The sequence below is a fragment of the Aythya fuligula genome, chromosome 4 (genome assembly GCF_009819795.1).
Source record: "Aythya fuligula isolate bAytFul2 chromosome 4, bAytFul2.pri, whole genome shotgun sequence".
NCBI lineage: Eukaryota > Metazoa > Chordata > Aves > Anseriformes > Anatidae > Aythya > Aythya fuligula.
The window spans coordinates 8,960,715-8,973,120 of NC_045562.1; the positions used below are offsets into that span (position 1 = coordinate 8,960,715).

Sequence of the window (12,406 nt, forward strand, 5' to 3'; positions counted from 1 at the left end):
GTTTCAAATTAGACTTTGCTGTGCAGGTGGTTGGGAAGGGATCCCATGCCATCATACGGACTCTTTGCTAACTAGAGCCCAAAAGGAAAAATGCGTTTCAGTTTTGCAGCCATCATCTGATCCTGTTCCTTCACTGTTCGTATGTAGCATTCATACCAAAGAAACGTAGCGAGAGTGAGCAGCCCAACTGCCTGAACTCTGCCGGCACAGCCATGTCTAACAGGAGCCGTTTCAGTTTTGTAAGTAGGCTGAATGCCCGGAGCTCACTCCTATGGAATACAGCATATGTGCTCGCTGAACTCACAGTTTTTGTTATTCTCTCTGTTTTTGTTGCTTGACAGAGTAAGGGAGATAAAGTTTCTGAGGCAGTCTGCAACCTATTTTCTTTTTTCTTTTCTTTTCTTTTCTTTTCTTTTTTTTTTTTTTTTTTTTTTTTTTTTTAAAGCATGAATATTTTATTCATTCGAAAGAAATGGAGAGGAAAAGCAACAGGAGAAAAGAGAGTGATCTTACACAAAATAATAATTACAAAAAAAAAAAATAGTCACTGATGCCATTTGTGGTTTGCAGAAGCATTGCTGTTTTACTCTCAGGTGCTGCAGAGCTGATAGCCTTGGCATTGTACCTGAGCCAACCCCATCCAGTAGCTCTCTACAGGCACAAAAACAAAGTTTCCACCAGAATTAATGAATGTATTGCAGAGGAGGAGGTGACTGGCAGTGCACAGGGCAGGACAGCAGAGACAGGAGTTTTGCCTCTTCACTCAACATTTCACACTTTTAGTACTAAGTCAGCCTCTCCTCCATCTTTATTTATCTATTTACATGGTTAGGCAGCCTCACAACATACCTTGCAGATTACTTCATTGGATTTCTTGTATTAACAATTATTTTAAACCTTCCTGCACAAAGAACAGCTTGATGCTTTTCACATGCTAAAGTATTTTCATCACCTTGTGTGAAATCATGCTATGTTCTGGCTTTTTCCTATACTTGCTCCAATGCTAACAAGTACCTGTGCCGTCTCTTGCATGTTTAGGCAGCAGGTTGTAGACTAATGGAGTTTGCCTCCAGGCAATGGTAAAGTTACAGATACAGCACTTTAAGTGTCACGTCTGTGTATGTACCCACAACTTTTGTCTTGGATTAGTAACATGATATATAAAAAACTCTCTTACAGAAGGCTGTGAGAATCATTTTGAGGACACGTTTTGGTTTTGGTTTGCCTCTGATCTGAGTGATGATAAAACTGCCATTGGCCTCAGGAGAAATAGAAACTTTAATTATCATTATGAATTAAATGAACTGGAAGAAAATGCATTTTTTCCAGGCAATAATATAAAGCTTGCATGTCGCTTAGAGCTGGTACACACCATTTAGTGCATTTGATTAAAAATAAAATTATTTTCCTACTTGAGAACTAAATCTTCTTTTCCTTACTCAGATGTGAAGTAGATCTGACTAGATTACCATCAGTGCAGTTGTACAAGGCTAAGCCAGGCCGTATTCTGTCCCAAGCATTGATGTGGGAGGAGAAGGAGGTGGTGTTGTCAAAGTGGAGGAAGCAGAGCACAAGCTGATTGCTGTAGGTAGTCTGGTTGTGCAGCGTGTCCATGCTGGCCATGGCAGTGATAACAGTATGCTCTTTCACCTTCCTCTTCCTTTGGTTTCATATCTAACCATACATTATCCACGTGAAATAGGAGCATGGAGTGAAGCGTGCAACAGGAGGGGTCTCTGTTGGCTGCAGTGCTGCAGGACAGGAGCACTCTTTTGCTTCTGCAGCTGTGGAATCGTTGAATCATTGCTCTCGGTTTAGCAGCCACCCTGTCCCATCTTGAGCTGTGTGCTGTTGTTGTAAGGGAAAGCGTGGTGCTTTCTTTTCCCCTTCAGTTCTTTCCAGATTGCTGAGAGGTTAGCCAAGGTAAGATGGATGTAATGAATAGGGTTACTGTATCACACCTCTGGTAGCCTATTTATTTATTTATTCATCTATCTATCCACTTATTATGTTCAGTGTAGTAAGTCTGTCATTGAACAACAGAAACCTCCTTCCTGGACTCTTCAGTTGAGCCAACAAACCAGTGTGTCTGAAGCCTTAGATGCTCATCCTGTGCATTGTTTCCTGTGTCTATGTTGATATTGCTTCCTTTGCTGAGGGTAAAGGAGGGACAGAAAGGATGTGTTTGCTTTTTTTTGTTTGATGTATGTGTATTTTGGGGGTAGACTATAGCCCTACTGCCTTCTGGTCTACGTGTAGATGTGGTCCTTGTTCTCTACATGTATGCAGTACATGCATTTATCCTCCTGGAGACATGTAGTTAAGCTGAGGTCTGCTAGGATTGTCTTCACTGGGGCCTTGTGGATGTGGGGGCAATTCATTCCTCTTTGTGGTATTTATTTATTCAGTTTCCGGACTGAACTCACCCAAAAAAGATGAACGTTGCATGCCCTATCGATTTTTCTATCACTTTTCCCTGCACTCTGTTTTCCCTGCCGAAAAGAGCATTTAATTTTGTGGGTGCTCAGTAAATGTGAGTCTGAAATTCCCTTGACCTTGTTCCCAGGAGAGTTCAGCAAGGTTCAGCGAGCATCTTGTTTGTGGGCTGCCACAAAACCAAGCCTCCTCTTTAGACATGTAAAGGCCTGCAGTGCATTCAGCTCAGAGCAAGCAGATATCAGCCTGTGCCTCCCAGATTGGCCAAATATGATGCTGTGATAATCTTCCCAGGCTATTTGGTGAAATCTTCCACTTCTGAGATAGCGCAGAATAACGTGTGATTGCCTTATTGTGTGCCCTCCTTGCAATCAGCTTGGTGCAGGGCTGACAGAGGATACAGTGCTGAGAAAGCCACCCTCCTCTTCCTCCATAGAGCAAGGCAGGAAAATGTGCTTTGTCCTTCAGGGTGCAGGCTACCCTTTGCTGTGCCCATCTCTCTCTGTGAGTGGTCTCCAGGGATGGGGCAGGAACAAGAGAAACCCCCAGCAAGGCAGTTACTCACCAATAATTCTCTTCATCAGCTTATTTCTTGCTTACACATCACATCTCGCTGCCTCTTTGAAGTCCCGTTCGCTCTCGCTTCTCATACAATTTGGCCTAATTTTCGTAGCACAGTTTCATAGCTCAGGCAGCATTAAGGTGGAGGCAGGCTGTAGAGCATACAGAATTTCTTGCTTCCTTGCTTCCCATCTGGTGGCACCATGATATGGCGTGCCCTTCTCGGGATAAAAGAAAACTCTGTGACCAAAGGACTTACAGCTGAGCAATTTTCCTTTCCTGAAAATGCATGCCGTGTAAAACAAACCATTGCCTCCATTCTGATAAAGCTGTCTTCCCCAGCTAGCACCTGCTGTTAATTTCACAGTAAACAGTACTTGTTGCTCTAGAAAGCTTTTTAATCATAACATTAAAAACCAAAGAGAAATCCCATCCATACAGTTAACTCCAGCTGCCTTCCTTGCAATGCACGGGGAACGATCTTGCCGAGTGATGGGCATCCAAATGCAAATGGAATTAGCTTTGCAGCCATTTGTTTGAAATTGCTCTTGACTCATTCCGAAGTAAATTCCATTTGAGAAGAATTTGCTGCAGGTCTCACACGAGGAGATAATGGTCCAATCTATTATGATCTAAGCAATAATAGTGTAAGGCTCGCAGTTCAGAAATATAGGGAGTTAGATGCCGGGCTGATGAGAATTAAAGCTTGATATATAGTAATAAAACTAGTGATCTAGAGATGAATAGATCGGTGTACAGAGCACAATATTTTCCTGCCACGGATTAGAGCAGGGATACTGGTCCATAAAAAGGGAAGCATACCATAAAATCTCCTTTCCCACTTGTTATGCTTGAAGAGCTAAACTGTACAGTTTTGCAAACAAGTGCATGAAAAGAATATAGAACTTGCTTAACATTAAAAGGCTCTTGGCTCAGACAGAGATTTGTTTTAGCATCAGAGACAATTAAACTAAAATTAAGCTGAAGCTCCTACATGGGACATTCTGTGCCAGCTCCTATCAATGCCAATTTCAGTGACACTTCACCTGTTCCCATACCTTCTGCATTCGACTTGCATTTAAAATATATATATAGTTGTCAAATACTACAGACAGCAGATAAAAAGTTGTGTCTTAATTCAGGCCAGCAACAAAAATATAAATTCCAAATTAAATTTATAGATTAAAAACGCTTTTTAAAATTCACTTTCTCAATATGAATGAATTGCACGAGTGAAACCAGTTTAGCAGTACCATTAATCAGGTCTTTTGTCTTGCTAATACAAATCAGTCAATAACAACAGATGGGTAGCACACTTTATTATGTGAAAATAAAGATGAATGTGACATATTGCAGAAGTAAACTTGCAGCTCAAAGTTGCTGAGCACAAAAGGGGACTTGTTATAACTGGGTAGAAGTGTGTGTGCTTCATATTGTATTTGATCAAGGTTGTAAGGGGAGCAAGACCATGACAGGATGATTGGCAATCAAGTACATGAAGTTTTAGTGTTTGTTTCTACACTCCCAGATTACTCCCAAATGGTTTAATTTGTTTCTTTGTTTGCTTTCCACCAGACAGATAAAAAAAAATGTCTAACTCCTTAGGAGAGTGAGATAAAAGATGTATAAAGCTTGCTGCTTTGTTGTGCAATTGGGAGATGAAAATTTTAAATAAACAGCTATAACCATCAGGAAGATTGAGATCAAATACTTGGGCAAGATTTATCCTCTTGAATGGAGATGAAGCACACAGTGAGAGCTGACCTCCATCTGCATTATAGAAGCAGACCCACTAGACCACATGGCTGTAAGACAGTGATCCTGGAAAAAAAAAAAAATAATAAAATAAAATAAAATAAGTGAGAGCTTCAACTTCTTTTGGGCAGAGGAATGACCTGTGTTTTACTAGAACTGGTGAGGAGACACGTTGATGGAAGTGTTCATTAAATCATTGGAAGTTACTTCAGTTCTGCTAAAAGCTTGTTTTATAGAGTTGCAAAAAATCTCGACACAGCCAAATAACCGATATTGACATTTTCAGGGGTAAATGTGTTTGATTTTTTGGAATATTGTTATATATTTACACTGCCATTATAACTATGCCCTCACATTGCTGCAAGCACCACAATGGAAGCAAGATAATATATAATTCCCATTTACAAAATGGAAAGCAAGTTTTCAATCCAAATTTGGTTCCAAATCCAATCAGTATCCTGTGTTTTGCCCTCAAACCGCTGCCTCGTGACTCTGGCTGGGTCCGTGGTGCTGGCTGCACAGGAGGGGAGCAGTGATGTGTCTCATGCAGCAGCACATCCCCAGCACATGCCCTCTTGGGATGTTCCAGCCACGATCCATGCAGGCTGGTAAAGCCTCCTCTTGCCTTTTAGCAGGGAATAGCAGGAGTGAGGGACCCTGAATGCTGCTGGAGGTAGGACTCACTTTGCAGCCCTTTTTCAGCCGAACACCAAAAAATCCAGTTGCATTCACATTCTGGGTATTCTTCTTTAGAATTTGTTCTGCAAAAAATGACTCTAATGTTGCTACTAATAGCAACAGTAAGAGGGCAGTGATTGAATGAATATAATCTCTTAGTTACTTTGTGAAATTTCTTCTAAAAATGCAGCTTTTAAATGCTAGTTTCCAGGGACAAGACTGCCTCTGTACACTCTCTGTGTGACAGGTTGTGAGTGGTTTCCATCTCTATCCCCAGCATTTAAGAGAGGGTTAGATATCTGTTGGTATCAAGGAGAAAGAGCATGGTAAAATAGAGTTGTTTATTTATTGCTTAAAAAGAGTAAGGTGTCATTATAGCAAGAAGCCATAAGAAAGCTGACTTGTACCTGACCATGGGATGCCGGGCTGGTGAAGAGAAGCAGCCACAGCCACCATCAAAAAGTGTGGTCAGGTTACCATGTACTGGGCACTTCTTCTAATATAAAAATAATATTTAAAAATTAGGAGCGGTTACCTACAAAAGGGAAACTCAAAGCTCATACGCATTCTCCAGAACTGAGAAAATAATTAAAAAGAAACCTTTATCTTTCCTGCAGCTTGCTGATCTGTCCTGTTAGACTTTCTAGTTACATCTTTGCTAAGATGCAGTTAATTGGTCGGGCAGCACAAGTATTGCCTTTGATAACGTGCAGAAATCTAGTGGTGAAAATAAATACATTTATTCTTCCAGTCACCAGAAATTAGTGAAGCAGTTCTTGTTTAATTATGAAACATATGTGTGCTTTGTTGCTTTCCATCTGTCTGCTCACTGATTTGCAATTAAATGACCAGAAGAAAAAGATACGTCCTGTGGCAGTTCGGGGGAAATGATTCATCTCTAATGCTCCTGTGCTGTGTGTGGCTGTGGAGCAGCGTGAGCGAGGGAGGGAGGCACTGGGAGAAATGGGGAGTTACAGGCAGAAGGGGATGAGGGGAGCTGTAAATCCTCTTCCTTCAGTTCTGATATGTTTCCATGTCATGAAAGCAAATGTTGTCTCACCTAGCGTGCTGAAAGGACCGGTCTTACTCGCTGGTCCTTTCTCCTAACTGTTTCACAGTTGTGTGAACTGTGAAGGAGAGATGCTGTAGTGAAACAGGCCTTTTAAATACCCACATGGGCATTAATATGGAAATAAATAAATAAATTGGTGAATGTGTGCTATCTTCATAAATAGTTCAAGAGGCTCCCAGAGTCTCTTGCTGGGTAAGGTACTCCCATCCCTGACGAAGAGGCACAGCCTGCCCGCACATAGCCATGTGGGTGGGTACCCTGCTGCCTTCTCGTCCCAGCTCCTTCCTCTGGTACTGCTTTTCCTTCTCATTCTGCAGTAGCAGTGGCTGGAAGGAGAGCCTTCCTTGCCCCTTGTAATTCTGGACACAGCCGTGACAGGCATATCTCAGGTAGGGAAGGAGCTGTCTGACATCTCGTCTTCATGAAGACCGGCAGGGAGGAGATAGTACTCCCACAAAAATACTTCCAAAGTATTTTTAGTTTGATGTTCTGGGCTGTTTTATTGATCATCTGCAATGTCTGTCACTGTGTATAACGATAACTGTTGCAGAGGCAGGAAGGGGGAGGCCCTCAGGACTTGGCAGCCTGTTGGTGCTGGGTTTGTCATCAGTTGGTGCCTCCCCATCTCGTGGCTGCTGGGAGCGTCTTGGATGGTCTTGTGCATTGATGTGGGGAGGTGCACGGGACATGGGCTATTCTCCCCTGAATTGGTGCTTTCTGGTGTAGAAGACTTCACCAGCAGAAAGTGACAAAGGGGCTTGAAAGAGAGATTTGGGAAGAGAGAGAAAGGAAAGCATGTGGGTTATGTGTTGTTAGTGTTGCCTCCTGTGTGTTGGACTCTTTTCCTCCTTGTCCAGACTTCTTGCATCGACTTTATTCATTACCAGCACCACCAGGGAGGTGCACGGGTTCCTTAAATCAATAGCAAGAGTCACACTGGCCCAAAGTTTCACTGTCTCACAGCTGCCGTACCTCGTGTCCCAGCTCTGGCTCCCTCTCTGTAGTGAAGAAAGCAGAAACGAGAGTGCCACAAAGTAAATGAAGCATAGCCTGGCACCTTCGTTAGCAGTCTTAACAGTTTGAAAAATTAACAAAGAGGCATAGACTGGACATGCATTTAGTCTTCTGCTCTTACAGTAAATTTCAAATTGTTCATCTGAAATGAAAGGCGTTCCTTCCCGTTTTAACATCCTCAGCCAATACGAGCTATGTGCATTCACTTGATTAAGCACAGCGATAAGTCACTATTGGGAAATGTGACCTTGAAGCTTCCAAAAGTTTCTATTATTCCCTTCTACGGTTTCACAGTCAACTCTCCCAAGCGCTAACATAATATTTTATTGCTTGTGTTGCTGATGATGATAACAAAGGACCATTCCCGGTCATGTGAAAGTGCACGTCCCTGTCACATCATATCGGGGGAAGACAGCTGAGGATGTAAAGAAAAATCTCTGCTAGTCTGAAAACAGCAGTGCATTTAAGCCTCCATCTCAGAATGCTCCTAATATAACCTTTTATTTGAAAAGCACACTCAGGAAGTGCTTGTGAGTCTTTGACAGCTGAATTTTGGTATTTCATTTGTCCTTTTTGTCTCTTTTTTTTTTTTTTTTGCAGATGACGATTTTTTTCATGAACTTCCAGAAACTTTTCCTTCTGATCCTCCAGAGCCATTACCCCACTTTCTCATTGAACCCGAAGAGGCTTACATTGTGAAAAACAAGCCTGTGAATCTGTACTGCAAAGCGAGCCCAGCCACGCAGATCTATTTTAAGTGCAACAGTGAATGGGTTCATCAGAAGGACCATGTGGTGGATGAGAGAGTAGATGAAACCTCCGGTGAGTTTGCATTATGTCTTGGAGAGATGAGAATTAAAATGCAGTAATATCAAGCCCACCTTTGTAATCTAGCAGCTATTCATATGGCAGCTACTTTTCTTTACTCTTGATATAGCTGTGAATTCTGCAACTGGAATTACTGAACACTAGCTGGCATTGTGTAGAGGTGGTGTCTACATCCAGGTCAGTTAGTAAAACGTGATTTGTAGAGGGTCCTGCCCTGCTTTGAACCACTTCTCCAGTTCCACAAGTTCCCAGCAGTTGCACTGTATCATAGTCACAGACCAAGAATTACATTGTCCCCGTAGTGCTGAAGAGAATTTGGGTTGTTCCTAGAATGATGTTTTCTTGGGAAATGTGGAGAAAGAAAAAGAAAAAAAAAAAAAAAGAAAGAGAGAGAGAGAGAAATTTAATCATCTTCTAGCGTGAAAGAAGGAGAAGGCACACCTGGGCACAGTTTAGGGCAGTGTATTGATCCAGAACAAGCTCCTGGCTGTTATTCCATTATATTTTTTTCTGCCTGCTCCATAGAGCCCACATGAAGGAGAACTGCAGTGTGCTAGCAAGAAAAAAAAAAAAAAAAAAAAAAAAAAAAGAAAGAAAGAAAAAAAAAACCAGGAGCCTCATCCTTCCTCAGTCAGTACCAGAATGCCACTGGCATTCATGATTAAAAAAAAAAAAAAAAGTTTAAAACTTGAGCTATAAACCAGCCTAAATCAAAGATATGATTGTTCCAGTTTGAGAATACTGGTAATCAATAGAGTTTGAGTCACATGCAAGGAGAGAAGGGGGACTTACTGCTGTTTTGATGTCTCTGAGAAATAGCAGGATACCAAGCAAGGAGGTACCTTTCCTTTGGGAATTACACCACCACTTGGTCTAATTACTTAGAAAAATAACTCCACCAGATGTCTTGGAAGTCTCTTGTGAACTGGGTTTTATTTGTTTCAGCTCATTTATTTGCACAGAGATCAAAAGCATAAGCTTTTAACAGTACCGTGGTGCTCTCAGCTTGAGAAAGAGAAGGTGGGTGTAGGGAAGAATGACTGTAGAAAAAAAATCTCTACTAAACTTTGGGCCTGTTTATTTGCTTGTAAGAATAGGCTTTTCCAACAGGTTAAAAGCAGCAGAACAGCTAAAAAAAAGAAAATATTGTTACTTAATACATCTTTTTGTTGTTGTTGATTGTTTTTTTGATTACTTTTTGTTCCATCCATGGGAGTCCACTGCAATGAAGGACAGGCAGGAGAACTGCTATCACCCTGTTATTCTTTAAGCTTTTCTTAACATCAGTATTCAGAAACTGAATTATGGCTTCTGTACAGTATAGTCAGAAGCAGTTTGAAAATGAAGGGTCTGATTCTTCTCAGTGACTCTAAAGGAAATAAAACATTTGTATTGAACTCAGCAGTGCTGGGGCAATCTGTAGGAGGGCAGAATAAGTTTCTAAATACTTGTCTTCGAGTTTCTTCTTCTTTCTGATCTGAGAAGAGGCATTAGCATTCCATGTAAACAATGAAAAAGTGTGGCTGGCTTTCTTACTACAGCAGAACTGATGTAAGGCCTGTAAAAAACAGTTATGAATCATGGGCCTCAGAAGGTGAGTGACCACAAGTGGCTGTCCATCCAGTCACAAAATAGAACTGCTGAGTTAAGCACTGCTCTGTAGTGGGAAAGAAAATACCTGAAAATGCTGCATATTTAACTGAGTAGCCTGACTTGAATACAAGTCCACACACGATTAATATATAGTCTAATTTTAACATTTTGGGTACAGTTGGTGCAATCGTGCCAGATGAAGTGAAAGACAGAGGAAAAAAACGTTATATCAACTATCAGAAATTTAAATACAAGAAGACAAAGTAAAGAATTGCTGAAAATACCTAAATTTCATGCACTCTGTAAGCTTTAATATGGGAGAGGGGTTACACTTAGAGAACATATTAATTTAATAAAAAGCTTGAGTCAAAATAGCAGCAAGATGTTAGAGCTGGCTTCTTCAGTTAGCACCCTTGCTCTGCAGCATGGATTGCAAGTCTCAGGGAAATCTGATGTGTGGACTGTAGTTTGCAGTGCAGGATTTGCAACATATATATTTTTTTTTCTCATTTTTCTTATTCTTTTTTTTTTTCCTTTTTTTTTTTTTTTTTTTTTCTTTCCCAAAATCTCATTCTAGAAGTTCACGGTGCCATAAAACAGATTGTAACAGAGAATGTAAAAGCCCAGTCTTGAAAAGAGATGCATCTGAATATATTAGAGGACAAATGTTTTGAATAATAAACAGCAGCAAGTACATGCAAACAAAACCCATATCCAATTAGAGATTAACTTAATCTACTGGAACTGGGGGGTGGGAATGTCAAAAGCTGTGCACATCAGATTATTAGCTCAAGAGACACAAACCCAGGCATGCTAATAACTTGTTAAAATGCCACTGTTGACAGAACCTGCATTTGTCAGTCTAAATGGCTGGTGCCAAATGGTTGGGTTGGTTAACTCATCACAGTTGCAAAGTTTGTGCAGCTTCCTCTACTTAGTCTGAGAACCTGTTGCTCAGAACGCAGTGTTATTGAAATATGTAAACAGTGACTTTAAGGTAGTGGTAAGGTAATGTTATGTCTTGTTTTGTTTTGTTTTGTTTTCAAAACAGGATGCTCAGGAAAATATACCCCCTGCAGGAGGAGCTAGAGACAAAACAGCAGGAGACAGTGGCTGTGAGGATTCATACTGGTGCTTGAGGAGAAGGTGTTAAACATAGGAGGTCATCGGCCTGGCAGTTTGTAATAGCCAGTCTGCAAAGCCCTTTGACTCTACCACTTTTGAGGCTATTTAGGTTTCTTTTGCTATTTTTGGCTAGCTAGTGCAGTAGTTGTAGCACAGGGCACAGTAGTAGCATGTGAGCTACACGGAAGGTGGTGAAAGGCCAGCAGCTCAAGCTGCTGCTGCTGGCTTAGGCTTGCAGTGAGAGAGGCTGGAGAAATGGTCCATAAACCAGGATATGTCTAGGTGTTACATGTGTGTGTGTGCACCTGTGTGTGCATGAGGAAAGTGGGTGGATTGCACTGTCTGTGCACGCAGAAGAGCAAGAAAGACATTCTGTCCCCTTGGAGCACCTCTAACAGCAAATTCCACATTTATCTCTAGTAATAACCCAGGGCTCAAAAAGATCTCATCTATAAAGTGCTTCTGCTGGTCAGTTGTGTAAATCCAAGCAACTGAGAACTTGGCGCATTCTTCTCTTGTGATATTTTACCGTTCCTAAGGTTTTCTCTGCATAAATACAAAGAGAAGCACCACTGTGAGGTGCTCTTCAGCTCCCATTTTTTAACCAGGGCCCTTAAATAGAAAAGCAGCGCAAAGGCAAACCAGATAAACAGGCAATAAAATACTTGATAGAAAAGAGTAAAAGTTGACTATGCTTTCTTTTTCACAGCACAGGTGATAGGGAAGAGATAGGACTAAAATACAGGTGTGATGCTATCACCTAGAGATTGTAAATGATGCATTAAAGAGAGAAATAGGCTTTGATTTGTGAAAGATTATATGTTCCTGGATTCTGAGTCTATGGCCAAGAATTAAATCTGTGTAGAGATAATTAACTCTATTATAAGGCAAATTTGTTTCTGTCACTGATAAAACTAGAGACAACAGCATGACAATAGTAATGTCACAAAAGAAGGAAGGAGAGTGCAGCCCTGCTCTCATTGGAAAGAGCTCCTATATACAAATAATGAATGCATTAAGAATGTTAATTTTTAAGAAGAGAAACACAAATATTTATATATTTTTCTTGTGTGCATGCGTGTATATATATATTTTTTTTCTTTTTAACACAGAGAAGATACAAAATAAGACTTATAGTTCTCTGCACTTTGCCCTGTGAGATATATTTAGGCTGTAGGTAAAGCCTTGCTGTAAAGAACATGCCAAGGGACTCTGTGGGAGTTGTTGCCTTCTGGTTGGAGAGGATGAGAACAGTAATGGTGACAGGGTGTTCTAGTACCACTCTCTTTGATTAAATTAGACTGAAGAGAGAGCCTGGCAAAAAATTGCAACGATCGAGCCTGA

At 41.0% G+C, this 12,406-nt stretch overlaps 1 protein-coding gene across 2 annotated transcripts in view; it reads left to right on the forward strand.

Annotated features, from left to right (window-relative positions):
• UNC5C (unc-5 netrin receptor C) overlaps nucleotides 1-12,406 on the forward strand; it is a 245,542-nt gene that overhangs the window by 149,828 nt on the left and 83,308 nt on the right. For both annotated transcript variants that reach the window (XM_032186568.1, XM_032186569.1), the window contains exon 2: nucleotides 8,117-8,338. In XM_032186568.1, the coding sequence (XP_032042459.1) occupies nucleotides 8,117-8,338 (222 nt within the window). The remainder of the gene's footprint in view (nucleotides 1-8,116; nucleotides 8,339-12,406) is intronic.